Source organism: Botryllus schlosseri, chromosome 10 (genome assembly GCF_051294905.1).
Source record: "Botryllus schlosseri isolate E-star chromosome 10, Bs_hap1, whole genome shotgun sequence".
In the NCBI taxonomy this organism is placed as follows: Eukaryota; Metazoa; Chordata; class Ascidiacea; order Stolidobranchia; family Styelidae; genus Botryllus; species Botryllus schlosseri.
In genome coordinates, this window is record NC_137245.1 from 27,996,533 (window position 1) to 28,013,070 (window position 16,538).

At 38.0% G+C, this 16,538-nt stretch overlaps 1 protein-coding gene across 4 annotated transcripts in view; it reads right to left on the reverse strand.

Annotated features, from left to right (window-relative positions):
- Window positions 1–16,538, reverse strand: part of LOC145447879 (rho guanine nucleotide exchange factor TIAM2-like) — a 29,317-nt gene that overhangs the window by 2,541 nt on the left and 10,238 nt on the right. For 3 of the 4 annotated variants that reach the window (XM_080326147.1, XM_080326148.1, XM_080326150.1), the window contains 15 exons: window positions 14,795–14,876; window positions 14,118–14,510; window positions 13,266–13,405; window positions 11,411–12,359; window positions 10,693–10,833; window positions 10,130–10,296; window positions 9,233–9,519; window positions 7,885–8,318; window positions 6,327–6,665; window positions 5,441–5,607; window positions 4,518–4,844; window positions 3,894–4,035; window positions 2,890–3,122; window positions 2,002–2,217; window positions 1,024–1,144 (listed from right to left, as the gene is read on the reverse strand). In XM_080326147.1, coding sequence (XP_080182273.1) covers window positions 1,024–1,144; window positions 2,002–2,217; window positions 2,890–3,122; window positions 3,894–4,035; window positions 4,518–4,844; window positions 5,441–5,607; window positions 6,327–6,665; window positions 7,885–8,318; window positions 9,233–9,519; window positions 10,130–10,296; window positions 10,693–10,833; window positions 11,411–12,359; window positions 13,266–13,405; window positions 14,118–14,510; window positions 14,795–14,876 — 4,138 coding nt within the window. Of the gene's footprint in view, window positions 1–1,023; window positions 1,145–2,001; window positions 2,218–2,889; window positions 3,123–3,893; window positions 4,036–4,517; window positions 4,845–5,440; window positions 5,608–6,326; window positions 6,666–7,884; window positions 8,319–9,232; window positions 9,520–10,129; window positions 10,297–10,692; window positions 10,834–11,410; window positions 12,360–13,265; window positions 13,406–14,117; window positions 14,511–14,794; window positions 14,877–15,022; window positions 15,431–16,538 lie in introns of those variants that run through there. The other variant, XM_080326149.1, reaches the window with a different exon arrangement.

The following is a 16,538-nucleotide window of genomic DNA, read 5'->3' on the forward strand; positions in this document are numbered from 1 at the left end:
AAAATTCAAATTTTACTGACTACCCCATAAAATTGTTAGGTTGTCCGAAAAAACGATTCACAACAAACTTGGCTCAATTCTAACCAGTAGAAGCGAAGTCTTTCGATTAGAGAGTTTCGGATATGAAAAAATAGCAAATTCTTTAACTATTTATTATAGATCTGCCCCCGTAAATACTATGATTTGAAATCTAAAATTTTGAACATCACCAACTTCGTTTCTGGTTTGAATGGAGCCAAATTTGTTGTGCATCGTTTTTTCATATAACTTAACAATTTCATGGGGTAGCCAGCAAACTTTGAAATTTTTGTATATTTTATTAAATAAACCCAAAACTGTTTTCTTAAATAGCAATGCTTCCATAGGTTGGAATTGCATCATTTGTATAGTGAACCTGACAATTTTATCAAGTAGCCAGTAAAATTTGAAAAAAACTATTTTAGAACATCCCTATTGCATATATTCCGTCAAATTTTAACATAGCATAAAACTGTCCTGGTACGTCCCAACGAAGGCGTCAGATCGAAAAAGGGGCGCCACAATGATCAGATTTGATGTTCAGGGTATCGCTGTATTTTTTTACTGTAAAATCCAAATTGTGTGAAGCAGGAGTGCAATTTTCCATTTTTTCTATAAAGCATGGCGGCAGCTAGCAGCAGGGCTGTGGAGGGCTGTGAGTCTAGGTAATTTTCGCTTGATGGAGTCGGAGTCGGTACGTTTAAAGACTCAGGAGTCGGAGTCGGTTTATTGAAAATGTGTGGAGTCGGAGCTGGAGTCGGTGGTAAAGTTTACCGACTCCACAGCCCTGGCTAGCAGCAGCGAAAATTTCATGGTGATGGGGGTAGCCGTCCGCAAGATAGCCCACATTAAACGACCGTAAATAAACTCATTCTGGCAGAATAAATCCGAATTTTCAATTTACAAACGGTTGACTCTGGTGCAGATAACTGAAATCACAACGAACATCGCGTCATTGTTATGACTAGCAATCATTGGGTGGGAATTTCAGTCTCCAAAACTCACCAATGACGAGCATTTCCAAAACGTTTCCTTTCTTCTTCCTGGTCGTAATGTCATCGGGCGCGTTCAACCATTCGGTCGGGCAGAAACAAAATAGTTCGGTCAACGTCAGTGACGAAGCGATCTGCAAATATTACGTTCGTAGACCGAGTGGGGGGTAAGGGGAGTTAGGCAGGGTCAGACAATCAGAAAATTTTCAGCTTTTCAAGATCGGATCAGTATTAAAATGATAGCTACAATTGTTTCCAAATTACATAACAATTGAAATGATAGTTACACAGTTTTTCCAATTTAGATTACAAATAGAATGATAGATGCATACTTTTTCAATTTAGACTAGAATTAGAATGATAGCTACATTTTTGTGCAAAGTGGATTAGAATTAGGATTATGGCTACACAGGTTTATCTAAATTATAATTATACCTAGTTTTTTTCAAATTAGATTACAATTAAAATGATAGCTACAGATTTTTCCTAATTCGATTAAAATTTAAATGATAGCAATAGTTTTTTCTGAATTGGATTACAATTAGAATGATAGATACACACATTTTTCAAATTAGACTAGAATTGGAATTACAGCTACATTTTTTGCAACGTAAATTAGAACTAGAATTACACCTACATTTTTCCAAAGTGGATTAGAATTAGAAATATGGCTACACTGTGTTTTCCAAACTCTTGGAAACTGGATTCAATTCGGAATTTGAAAGAAATAACACAAAAATCAAGCATAGTTCATATCAAATCAGTGTCCAATCTCATTTCGCACGAGAATGGCAAATGTCTGTACAGCAAACTTGGTTCGTCTCCCACAATACAGTCCTACTGTCTCATTTTCAGGAAAACAATTAGATCAGAATTAAAATTAGAGCAACGAAACACTTCACAAATCAGATTAGAATCAGTCTAATCAGTGTAACTAGACAACTAGAATGATCCAGTCTGTCCGAATCTGCGAAAATCCATGCCAACAAACCTCCACAGAACCGAGAGCCATCAGCGCGGCCTGTTCCATAATTTCTCTGAATCCGAGCGCCCCAAATTCGTCGTGAATGGTCTGAGAGTCGTTGATGTGGCGGGCCACCGCATGCATGGCGTGTAATGCGGATTTCAGGCGACGTTTTGTTTCCGAGTCCAGTTGGTCGCAGGCTGACAGTAACTCGCGAAGAAGAAGAGGGTATTTCAGGACGCGCTGAAATAGAGGTGAACAATGTGCATCAGGTAAACTAAATGAGAGGTTGCAAATAGAGTGAGGGTGAAAAGGTACGAACCAGGACTGATTGTCCATTAACAAAAGTTTAAAATTTGATTAGGTCCGATATAACTCATGAAATAAGTAACAGCAAATGTACATAGGCCTAACTAAACACATAACTATAAAATACAAAATACGGAAAAACAGAAATGGCCATTACAAATAGAACCAACTAGTACTTTCTTTTCAAAACACAAACTAGGACTAGAACTAGAACTAACGACCTTTAAAAATCGAACTGGAACGAGAACTACTCACTTTCCAAAACTTGCTACTAGAATTAATGACAATCGAACTAGAACTAGAACTACCCCCCTTTTTTAAATGCGCACCAGAACTAGAACTACTCACTCTCCAAAACGCGGACCTAGAACTAGAACCAACTACCTTTAAAAATCAAACTAGAACTAGAATTGGAACTACTCAAGTTTCAAAACTCACAACTGGATCGAATTACCGAACTTTAAGAATCAAACTAGAACTACTCACTTTTCACAACTCGAAACTACAAGTAGAACTAATAACTACTGCAACAGTTAGTCAACCATCAATTAACTAGATTTGTAGTTCGCACAAGTATGAGTGTCCAGCTGAAAGCGTGAAGCTCACTTGTATCGGCTTTATGAGGTAGGAATCGAGAGACAACGAATGCTGCTGTTTGGGGTTTCTAGCTTCCAAAAACGCTCGCACTTCCGACGACGGAGACTTTGTCTGCTCCACGAGGTCTTGCGCCACCGTGTGGCAAGAGCAGAACACAGAATAGAGCTTGAAGTGATGCGCCTGACGCAGAAATGTTCTCGATACCGACAACAAGCTCGTGTTCAACATTTCAACGTCGTTTCCTGAAAAGAAAAATAGAGATTGTAAATTGATTTCAGAGAGTTTTAATTAGAGCCTGACCGAAATTAGATTTTTGAACCGATAATTGCTAACTCTGATATATATTCAACCGATATTAAAAGGATACAGCATCTAGCCTAAGACTCATTTTCGCGTTCCATTATTTTCCTATGTGAGCCGCATTCATACTGCGGGGCTCAGATGATAAGGACAGGACTTTTCGATGCCGATCATTTCAACGATCAGACATTGAAGGTTTTTTACAACCTGCTATAAGGTCATTTTTTGCTAAGGTTTTATCGCTGCCAATCTTTTTTCACAGCACTTTCTGTAATATGTTGTTGTGACCCATAGTCACTCACGAGCCTCTGCTGTAATTGGTCAATACTCACGGGTTTTGCACTAAATACTCACGTGGTTGGTGGTTACGATTGCAAACTATTTCTACTCAAGAGCTTTCAGTTCTTAAGGCCAAACTAGGCCTTGACTACTGACAATTTCAATTACTTGAAGTACCTTGAGTAGAAATTTTGAACGTTATTGCTACTACTACTTGAGGCCAACAACCTTCTCTGCTTATAAACAATAGGAAGTAGATGGAGATTACCAGACTAGCAGCCGCAGATTATAGTTCTTTGTCACCCTACTTATTGTGACATCACGGAAATTGCAGATACTTTTTACCTTTAATTGCAGATACCAATATTTCTTTCAAAGTGTGGTATCAGCTCGATCATTTTTGCAATCCGATATTTGCTATATTTGATACTAACGATTCATGTTTGCGGAAAAAGATTTCGTCAGATGCTCCAGAAACGTCTGCTGGAAAGCCGTGATGCTCCGGACGCTTGCAAGCAGAGACTCAAGCACCGGACTCGACAGGAAGCCTTCTGCGTGTAACGGCTCCAAGAAACGCTGGAAAATACAATGACTTTGCTACACGACTAATACTTTGATTCGAGCACCCAAATCCAGACTTGTGCTATTGGGTTTTCATTATGCGCAACTAGAACTAGAACTAGAATCGGTCACTTTTTGAAATGTGCAAATAGAACTAGAACTACTCCTATTTTAAATTGCGGAATTAGAACTAGAACCAGTCATTTTTGGAAATGTCCAACTACAACTACTCACTTTTTAAAGTCTCCAACTAGAACTAGAACTACAACTGTTCATCTTTCAAAACTTATAACTTGAAATAGAACTGTAATTACTCACTTTTCAAAAATCAGAACTAGAGCTAGAACTACTCCTTTTTCAAAACTCACAAATAGAACTACTCACTTTTGAAAATCCGCAACTGGGACTAGTTCAAAAACTAGTAATTAATGACCGCTAACTAACTATACTGGTAGTTTGTACAAGCCTACTCTAATCACAGGCACAACATAACCCACATGCATCAGCGTCTCAAGATCTGCCACATATTTGCCTTCCGTTTCCAGCAATTCTTCCAAAACCTTCCAGATCTTCTCCAGCTCGCTGACTTGTTGTTCAGTTTCGGCAGAAGACTTTCCGTTTGAGACAGAGCACATCCTGGTAACCTCCTCTGACTTTTCCAACAGACGATGGATGAGATCTTCTCCACAGTCCTGGTACCGATTGTCGGTGACGATGGATGATATGGGAGGGGGTATGGTGAGGGAATGGAGAATGTCTCGGACAGAGTTGAACTTTGGAGGGGGGCGATCGATCATACGGAATGGGGAACGAATGAACGGGGGCTGGAAAAAACAAGCCGACGTTTGACTTGAGCAGAATCGAAATCAGTAAACAACACATCAAGACAAATTAGTCAAATTTAGACTTTAGGGCAAGTTTTTGCAACTTTTGAAGCTTCTGGCAGCTTCCTAAACACTCAGAATTTACGTATTATGATGTTTTAAGCCGTTTGTATTCCATACTGCGACTTTTTGCAACTTTTTCATACGAATTTTTACTGCAACTTTTATCAAGTATTGCGCTAATTGTGTAGGAGTGATTTGAAATCATGCTACAAAACTATTTCTAGAATGACTCTGTTCTCTTGGAACTGCACAGCAAAGAGCGATGTGATGGACTAGCTACATCTCGAAGTTATCTAGGATGCAATGGCTTGTTAAAAGGCACATAAACCTAATTTTATCTGTTCGAATAAACATGTTTAGTTAGGTGTACAAATATATTATAACTTTTGAACAAGTTCTACCCATTACGGGCTTTAGTCGACTGTGATTTGAATCTCAAATACAAATTTGTATTGTAAAATCTGCAATTTGCAAATATTGAATTAAAATAGAAATGGTTTTCGACCTACAAACTCCCATATTTATCCCCATACCTGATACTGCGATAGCACAGGCGGAGGTTTGAGCGTGTTTTGTCGCAAGAACTCATCCATCAGCTCCTTCTCAGAGTTGTCGCTTTTACTCCCACGGTCGGCCCACCATAGTTTGTCGTCCGAGCTTGCGTCGAACCTCTTCGTTTGAACAAACAACCGAGCTCGTCCTGAAAAAGGATTGTTTGTTAGTCTGGGAAAGAGGGAAGCTTGTTTCCTATCAACCATATCTGTCACACATATCCATATACATGTTTCAGGGTTGTGACTACTCGAGTGTGATATTTTGGTGACTCATCATGACTCGAGTCATTTTTTCAAATGCTTAAATGACTCGACTTGTACTCGAGTGATTGTGCATGACTCAAACCAAGTCATATGACTCGAGACCAGAACGGCCAAGACAGACATTTCATTGAAAATTCGAAGAATAGTAAAGTCACCACAAGATTGGCATTTCGTCTATCAGTTCTGATACTTGGAAAATGGAGCCAGAAATTGTTGGGAATGAGGAAAATTATGATATTATCAATGCCAGCCATTCTATATCACTGGAGCAGAGTTTAAAAATAGATTGAACCTGATTGAACACAAACGGAACACTATGACTCGGAGTCGGGCCTCTACTCACTGACTTGGACTCAGACTCAACTCCGTGGTGAATTTAAAATGACTCAACTTTACTCGAGTCAAAACTATATAAGGGAGATTGACTTGTGACTCAGAACCTTGTGACTCGGTTACAACCCTGATATGTATGTTATATTGTTATATGCATCCATAATTTGAGTTGCATATGATGGATCAGTGGTTCTCAAACTTTTCAGAATGTGTGATCATTACGTGATTATCAACTATATGAATATTATTTATTAATTATCAATCTAACCTGAGTATTGCGTGAGAGTTTGATCGTGAACGAGGTTTCCGTCGACAGCGAGAATCTCGTCCCCATTCTGTTTGCACTTTGCCGCCACCTTGCTGACGTCGTCCACAATCTGATATTGCAGCTTCTCTCTGAGCTCGAGTTTGTTCGGTCCCGAGACGAGCTTTCCTTCGTCCACAGACTCGTTGCTCGAGCACGTCGCGAGGAAATGTTGCTGCGGCTCCACTTGCAAACGACCGCAAACGATCAGCAGCACGTGTTGATATGTGAGGTGGGGAGCGACTGGGACCGAGATTTCTGACCCGTCCCACACTCTCACTACACAACATGCACTTGTAGGGCCTGCAACACAACGCAATAGAACTTTGAATACACTCATTGGACTCAAACTGACTCAGTTTACCCTAGTTGTGCTACTAGTGCTTATGGCTACAGAAAACAAGGCGTACAACTTTCAGATTCAAAACACTCACTATTTGCACTCATTGGACTCAAAATGACTCGGCTTTAGCCTGCTTGTGCTTATACCTACAACGCTGGCCTTTCACTAAATACTTGGCTTTATCATTTCCCATTCTACTTGATTCATACCTTAAGTGTATATGATCCAGCCTACTTCTGCTTGGATACAATCATTTTCACTTTTTACGCTTGAAATCTAGGTCTACAACACTGCTTACAATTTTTGGACACTTCTACTTCGATTTTTCCTTAGAAAACTATACTAGTACTCTTTTACTTAATGGAGAATTGCTATTTTTAATCACAGTAGTGGTTTAAATCATAACAGATCCATGTAACAGTGTGTTATGAAGTTTTTATGGTTGCTCAATACAAATACGACATTACTTTGCCACATTTACTCAGGTTTGGAAGATACGCATATCCACAAATGACCACATTTACCTCAAAACATTTCATCTAATGACCATTAAAGTTGAAATTTTTGTTGATGATTGCATTCAGAAGCAAGGGTAACTGTCCCACCAATACTATCAATTAATCGGTCCTGTGGTGTCAGGAGCTTATTTTTAATTGACAATAGGAGCGTTATATGACAGAAAATTAATGAACTAATGAAACGCTTCTTGACTATCTTGTGTTGATACTTATAATGTATATATATGTAAGGTACGGTTGTTTAAAATAACTTTTTTCCCGGATTCCGCGGATTCACTGATTCAATTGTTAGGTTGCCAAACAAATAGCTGCACATAAAATTTATGCTCATTTCCTACCGGAAGAAGCAAATTTGAAAAATTGTGGAAAATTTCTGGGTTATCCCAGAAATATGAATGAAATACTCTTCGCTTCTACGGGTTTGAATTGTGTCAAATTTGTTTCATAATCTTTCGTCAACTCGACACTTTCATTGGGTTGACAGTAAAATTTGAAATTTTTTTCAAAGTTATAATCAATTCAAAAATTTCAAACTGCTGAGCTTTCACACCTACCAGTTAATCTACCAATTTAAATGAATGTAATTTCTGAAATTTACAATATAACAGATTTTTTTCATCTAGTGGATAAGGCTCAAATATGACAAGTAGCCAAAATTTACTTGAGTACTCCAAATCTACAGGCGACAAAAGTAGAGAATCCAGAGAATCTTCGTCCGAACTGAAGTCTCCGATTTGCTCTGACTCCGTTGATGTCTTCCCGCTAGCAGCCATCTTATCATCCCCGATAAGAGCCGAAATCGGGGTTCGTTGTTTCTTTCTCACCCCCCACGTGTCGAAACCCCGCAAGGACCCAAAAATATTTTTCTTTTCTTTCAAAACCTCCCCGAAACTTCCAGAACGTTTCAAGGTTTGAGACGAGTTCAGTCTTTGTTGCCGTGGCGACGATCTCGCTTGTACTAACGCGTGTAGAGTCACGACGTTGAAGCATTTTAGGTTTGTTAAGACTTGTTTTGATGATTTTCGGGCAGCCGCTAGCGTTTGTCGAGGGTTTGGTTCTTCGGAACTGCCCAGCGATGCCAGATAACAACCAAGTCTGAGAAAGAGATGGAGTCATTAAAAAACTATTTTGACTTTTCAAACTACTGGACTTAGTTATGAATGTGATTACTTGCACTACTTCTAGTTTGCAGCAAAATTCAGAAATTCAAAATTTACAAATTTTCAACTGACATTGGATTTTATGGTCTCAATGTGACGGATGCAGATGATTTTTGAATTACTCTGCACCAAAATAATCTACTTAATGTTGACTAACGATAAAATTTTGAGCCACTTTCGAGTTTGGTTTGACAATTTAAGTTGTTTGAAAATTTTTATATCACAAAGATTTGTTTTTACCGGATCATGTGAATGTTTTGAAACTTACTTCGCCGCCCTGAATAATTGTGTCGAGGACCCCGGTTTAAGAACCACAGTTTTAGGCAAAACAAGACCTGGAATATTTACTTTAAACTACTCACCTACTTTCTTCATGTGAATTTTTATAGCAGGAAGTAGTTTTAGGGCAAGTTTACATTGCTTTTAGTTAAATCGTTATAACGACTGGCCAAAACAGTCCTTACGTAATTATTCAATATCTGTAATGATTTTGATATTTTAATTTATATATAGCTTTTATTATAATACTTCTTAGCAATTATTTATCATATTTATTGATGTATGTATTCGTATATATACTACTAATAAAATATGGGCACTTAAAAAACCTTTCATATTCTACTTACGATAGATTCAGCATCTCTTACAAATCGCTACATGTACAAGAGGCCTGAGTAGATATATTTATAGATACATTTAATTCAATTTTGCTATATTTGCAATAGTAATAGTATAGTAACAAGTAGTAAGTATTTCGTATTGGCAATCATTTTTTATTTATACCCTCACATATTTATTCATTTTTTTGAACAATTTCAATACGTTTCCTATATTATCCCGAGCATCTACCTGAACACATGCACATGGTTCTTCTCTGCGTTCTTCTCCCATTCCTGTATCTGTTGCAGGATGTTTCTCTTATTCGCAGGTTCCTGCATGACTTGAGTCTGCAGAGCGGCCATTTTAAGCATTTTTTCCTCACTCAACATCTCGGCTTTGATACGGTCGACTTCTTGCTGCAGTTGGTCGCGGATCGACATTTTGGTCGCGGATGATCGATTTTGGAGCAGAGCCCGCGTTGAGGCGGACATGTTGATCACGTAGATCCAGTTTGAGACGTCCATCTGAGACTGGGCCTGAAATTTGCGTCAGGAATCAGTTTTGGTGTTCAAATTTGACTGGCTACTTGATTAAATGGTTAGGTTGTCTAAAATAATGATGAACACCAATTTTAGCCAGTAACAGCATCAATCACAATCATCCCATTCTGGATAGAGAACATCTTACACATATGTACAAAAATGGGACATAAACCGTATGTAAGAATATTCCATATATTAGAATTATAGCTAGACAGTTATTTCCAGATTAGACTAGATTAGATTAGAATTAGAATTATAGCTACACAGTTATTCCCAGTAGCCTACCAACAATTTTTTCAACTGGTCAGTAAAATTTGAAATACATAAAAGATTTTGCCTAAACGCACTGCTTCTCCAGTGGTTCTGATTTTTAGATTACTTTCACTTCTGCTTGACTGTTCTCTGATTTTTTTTTAACAAAACTAGGCTCGGAATATTTGCTTTTTTAAAAGTATGTGACACCTACACCAAATCTTCTTCATTATGTACTCTTGTAAAGTATTTAACTGCTAAAATTAGGTATGCTCGGCCAAATCTCAAAATGACTTGCATAGTCTTCTTCTCAAATCACAACCCGAATCTATGCTATCTCCGACCAACAAACCTGCATCAAGTAAACGTTTCCATTTGCGAGACCGATTGAGAAAACGTTGCTCTTGGTCGCGTGCTCCGGCATCGCTTGAACCAGAGCATCGTCCACCGATAGTTTGAGCACCAACTTGCCAGATTCATCGGAATCCTCGTTCAGTTCAGTGAAAAGCAATATATCGCCTGAACGGAGAAGCATTGTATTGGTGCCGTAGGAATCGATTTATGCGGATAGCATGCAATGGGGTAGTCAACTTTATCTTTTAGTTATATTATTCAGCAAAATCATACGGCAGAAATCACACTAATTCGCAGCAAATATTCACTGTGATGAGTTTGTTTCGTGTCAGAATCATTATTTTAACCGTTTAGGTCTTTTAACACTCTGCCGATACACAGTTTAATTTGAGCATCAACATTCTATAGTGATCTGTTAGAAGGCTTTCCATATTAACATAAGGGTTGGCCAGATTAGTAAAAGTTTAGAGGCAGCCCTTTAGACGATAGAGAATCGCTTGATCGAGTTTTAGAAAGTCTAAATTGTTTTCGTCATAAAAACTCCAGATTCGATATTCTCACCTTTTAAATTCACCCAATATTTCTGCCATTTCCGTTTGGAAGGTCGCTCCAATTTTCCGCGTTTCGCGACAAGAAGCGGTTTCAAAAGTAGCCAGCCGGCCTTTCGAATCGACCCGCTGCTGGGGAGGACCTCCTCGGCATCTGCAAGTGAACACAAATGATAATCACTGCTTGTAACTTGTTGCAAATTGGATTTTGAAAAGTAGAATTTGGCTTTGGAGTAGTTCTAGCTCCAATTGCACATTTTGAAAAGAGAGCAGTTCTAGTTCAACTTTTAGTTGCAAGTTTTGAAAATTGAATACAGGAAATTCTAGTTATATGGCGAGTTTTGAAAATTGAGTAGTTCTAGTTCTAATTATGCATTTTGAAAAGTTGGCAGTTCTAAGTCTAGTTGCGAGGTCTGAAATGTTGGTAGTTGTAGTTCTAGTTGCTAATTTCGTAAATAGAGTAATTCTACCTATTGAAAAGCAAGTGGTTTAGGTTCTAGTTGCAGATCTTGAAAATCTAGTAGATTGCACATGTCTGATATCTATTTGTGAAAGTCTTGACAAGGATTTCATGTTGCTACTTCTACTTCAACTTGAGAAACAATGTTGATTACTCAGACATTTAAAATTTGTGTTTTGTAAAATAAATCAGTCGGTGACAACTAAACTACTACTTGTACTAAAAATGAAGTAGAATTTACTGGAGTAGCAAAAAGACACATTATACAAACCTTCAGCGTCAGACATCAAAAGATCTTGAGATTCTGAACTCTCAAACGAGTTCATTTCCGAATTCGCAGACTCGTCGTAACTGGGACGCTCTGCGTATTGCCTCGAGAGCACGTCGCTCACAGATTCTCCGAGCACGACTTGCGGCGTTTTCCGAGCATCGAGTCCCGGGCTCGAGCTCCTCATGGAATGTGTGCTCGAGCAGTAGGGAGAGTAAAAGGGCTTGGATTCAGGCAAAAGATTTTCGACGCTTTTCGAAATTCTTGGGTTTCTGCGCATGATTTTCGGGGATCCTGCCATGTTTTGGATAAGCAGCGAGTCTGTTCTTTTGGGGGTGATGCTTTTTTGGGATTTTGGGGTCACAGTAGAATAATTTGACTCGGAAAATACAGAATTATAATTATAATTCTGAGTTTTACCCAGTTCAAAATTATTTTTGGGTGTTGTAATCGGTGACTGGTCGTCTGGGTCACACAATTTTTGAGTCTGGGTTTGATTTCTTGGGATCATTTTATGATTTTGGGACAATTTCAGGCCGATTATATTTTCTTGGTTTGAATTTTCTTCTGAAAATGATCGATAGTGTAGATTTCGGGATCGGTTTTTTGAGCTGGCTTGGTTTTGGGCTAATTTTGGGCTGATTTTTTGGGGGTCAATTTCATTTTCGTGGTTTGAATTTCCTTCTGAAAACGATCGATATTTTGAATCTCTCGGCGATGGAATTTGACTTTCGTCATATTTTGAGTCACGAGTCACAATTTTGGGGGATTGGACGGCGATTACGTTTCTTCTGGGTAGTTTTCTTTGCTTCATCATAGCGGAATCGTGAGAGAGAGACAGCCAATCAAACGGTTCTTCGTTGAAATCGTCAGGTTTCGTGACCGTGACGTCGTAAAGGTCGGGAGTCATCACCATGAACTCTTGACTCGAGTCTTCGTCGATTGACTTGCTCTGAGAAAAAACACGGTTTAAAATATCGAAGTAGTCAACATTGCGACTCAATTTGACTCACGGTTTCAGACGTGGACATCAGATTTGTACAAACTACTGGATTTTAAAAACTCATAATTGCAACTAGGACTATTCACTTTTCAAAATGGACAACTATAACTGGAACTATTCACTCGTCAAAATGCGCAACCAGAACTAAAACTAGCCTACTAACTTTTCAAAACTAACAATTAGAACTAACACTACTGCCTTTTCAAAATCGACCACTAGAACTACTTACTTCACAACTAGAACTACAACTACAACTACCAACTTTTCAAAATGCGCTACTAGAACTAGAACTACTCACTTTTAAAAACTAGCGACTAGAACTAGAACCACGAAATTTTCAAAACTCACAACTACAACTAGAACTACACTGGGTAATCCCAGAATTATGAATGAAAACCTCAAAAACTTTGCTTCTACGGGTTGGAATTGCTTCAAATTAGTTTTGCATCATTTTTGAGGATAACTCAATAATTTCACGAGATTGACAGTAAAATTTGAAAAAAAATTTAAATTTTTTTAAAAATAAACCTAAAAACCTCAAACTCATGTGCGTTCACATCTCCAGTTGGAATCTAGCAAAATTTGATGTGCAGAGTTTTTTTCGGCAACCTAAACATGTAATCAGTGAATCCCCGGAATTCGTAAAATAAGCTATTTTTGAGCAACCCTAATGTACAAGTAGCAATTTTCAAGACCTCTTCATACTATGACAGTGAAATAAGTAGAATCTTTGAATTTGCAATGAAGTTTCCAAAATTGCAAAGACTTATCTTTCTGGCCAACGGAAAATTAACTACAAATTAACTTTGAAAAGTACAAGTACTTCGTTAGTGACCACCTTTGGTTGGGCCTCACCGATTTTCCGTAAAATTTCCAGCTCTTCAGAGAATTCCTGACTTTTAACTTTGATTTGTTGAACAATTCCGAGACGGACGTCAGAGTTTTGGGCTGCGACAACGAGCTCGACGATTGCGATTTTAGAGGGAACACAAATTCTAGGAATCAGAAAAATCAGTTATTTCCCCCCAAAACCTCATCTTGACATTAAAGCAGGGTTGTAATGGCTTGAGTCATTTTTTAAGTACGAAAATGACTCCACTCGCCTAGAGTCAAATTTGCGTGTTGATCTGTTTGAATGAACCCGAACAAAGAAAACTAGCATTTCCAGGCCTATATTTGCGTAAAAAAGTTGAAATTTTTAAGTAGAGTGTAAGAGTTGTAACCAAGTCCCAAGGTTCCGAGTCACAATTCAATCTCACTTTTGTAGTTTTAACTTGAGTCAAGTTGAGCCATTATCAATTCACCACCGAGTCCAAGTCAGCTAGTAGCGGGTCGAGTCATGGTCATAGCGTTGTTCTGGTTCGAGTCTTGCACAATGACTCGAGTACAAGTCGAGTCAATACACAAATTGACTCGAGTCAAATCATTTAACGCATTTCAAAAAATGACTCAAGTCAAGACGAGTCACCAAAAAACGCGACTCGAGTCATTACAACGCTGCCCTTTGTACCCTGACTTGGACTCGAAATGACTTGACCTGAGTTAAAACTATAAAGTAAGATTGACTTGTGACTTGGTAATCAGTGCTGATAGTCAAGTAACAGTTCAAGGAGCGATTTCAAATCTACTTCATCTTGAAGCAGAAACGGAAAACCTAAAAATCCAGCACAAAGAGAATCACAAAATTGCATTATCCCGAAAAATCACCTGGAGAGTCGCTCTGATGCAGTTTACCGCCGTTTACTTTCGAAGGGCTTTCTGTGTCCGAAGATACACTGGTTCTGTGAAATTTGTATTTGCCTTTCTGCGGAAAAAGCATTGAAATATCGTGTTTTCTAGGAAGTGTTGAACTTTTGAAATGGACTCCTCTCATTGGTGATTGATGCAGAGTATCTTTAACCGATTGTTGGTCATCAATTATGTCTTCGTTTTCCGACAAAGTCTCGTTTTCGTTTTGGACTCGAGCGTGACTCAAAGTCAGCAAGTCGCTTGTTTGTTGTACGAACCTCCCTCTCATAGAGGGGGGTACGTCGTTTTGGGTGGATGGCGTCGACCCCATTTTTTCCAAAGCTAGCTCGAATGCTTGATCGCTTTCAAAACCTGCAAAAAAAATCGGGCCTCAATCATGAAATCACGATTTAATATAACCAGGACTGAGCGCAATGGTTTATGTCCTCAAATTATACGCCCCTAACTAAGAATTATTTTGAACGAAAATTATAGTTTATATACTTTTATTCCACTCTGGAAGATTTGAAACTCTGATATTTTGTCGTACTGAAATTATGCGCACTTTCACTATGAATTAATTTATCAACAAAAATTATAGTTTCTATGATGCTCAAGTAGAAGTAGAAGTAACATTAAGTTCCTACTCAACTTACAATCAAAGAGTTCATCATCACTGGGGGGGTTGACTGTGTCTGGTTTCGCAGAGGACACTCTTCTCGGTCTGGGAGGCGGTTTCTGAAATAAAATTTAACGCTAAATATTGGTAGCCTATTCATTACATGGTTTTGTTAAAGATAAATTTTTGTCGGAAATTATAAAAACCACAAAAAGCGGGTATGCTCAAGTCAACGCAACTTTAAGCATAGGAAAAACGACCAAACCTTTTTCTCCTTCATTTCAACAGCTACCGTGATATTCATCAATTATCGGCTATCGGGCAAAGAATTATCGGCAGAATATTACGGACAAAAATCGTACTCAACTAATATGCTACAAAAACTAAAGCGATATTCAAATGAAGGCCTTTCCAAGCAAGTATAACTCGGAATGTAAAAATTTCACAGATTTCCGATACTGGACTATGTCACAATTGGAAACTGCCAAAATATGACTGATATTCTAATTCCAAGCTAATTTGTGAAATATTCCTTTGCTCTAATTCTACTCTAATCTGTGGAATGTTTCCATGCTCCAATTTTAATTCCAGTCTAATTTCTGATTTTCCTCAAAATGCCATAGAAGTTACAGTGCAAACGAGCTAAGCTTAATGTACATGCATCTGTCATTACCGTTTTTCACCAATTCGGTCATTCTAACGTAATTTGGAAAAAATTGAGGAGCTATGCCTATAATGGTAATACGAAGTTAGTTTGTGTAAAACTGTGCAGCTCTAATTCTAATTCTAGTCGACTTTTGTATGAACTGTGCGGCAATAATTGTAATTCTAATCTAATTTAAGAAACGTTGAGTAGCTATAGCTGTACTTCTAATGCTGTTTATATAAAACTGTGTACCTCTAATTCTAATTCTAGTCGAATTTGGTATAAACTATGCCGCATTAATTCTAATTCGAATCCACTTTAGGTAAAGTTGAGTAGCTATAGTTGTAATTCTAATGCAGTTTGTATAAAGCTGTGCTACTCTATGTCTAATTCTAGCCTAACTCGGTAAAAACTGTGTCGCAATAATTCTAATTCTAATCTAATTTGGTATAGACTGTATCATAATAGTTCTAATCTAATTTAGGAAAATTGATTAGCTATACGGTAGTTGTATTCTAATGCAGTTTGTATAAAACGGTGTAACTCTATTTCTAAACTAATCTGGTATAAGCTGTAGGGTGTAGTGAAAAAAAGAAAAAATTTGAATTTCAAAAAGTGCCTTTGATATTTGGTCCCAAATCTCGAATGAATAACTTCTATCATAATCAACACTTTAAAAAGTTTATCCACTGCTCAACTTATTGCAAGTACCGACAGACTCCGATCTTTTTCCTGTTAATACTTGTACATATGATAAACCACAATCTGCTGTATATTGAAGTTCTGTACCTCCAAGAAGCTCTTCAAATTCTGAACCTGTATAGACAATATCAGTTCAATTCACACACATAGCAGAGTATACTACAGCGACCTGTTAATACAGCCAGCGGCCTATGATACTACACATGGAGGAGTAAGTTTTAACACCATTACACCAGAGTATTATATGATCAACTCCAAGATACACCAGAAACCAGAACACTTTCAAAGTGAGTTATCATCACTCCTACTGGGAGACTTGAGGTTGACTATCAAAGTTCCAGAATATTCCAAAGATGAGTACAACAGCTTCTATAGCCTAATATGTATAATACATAAAACAGTTTACCAATGTCGCAATTGATATGAAAATCGT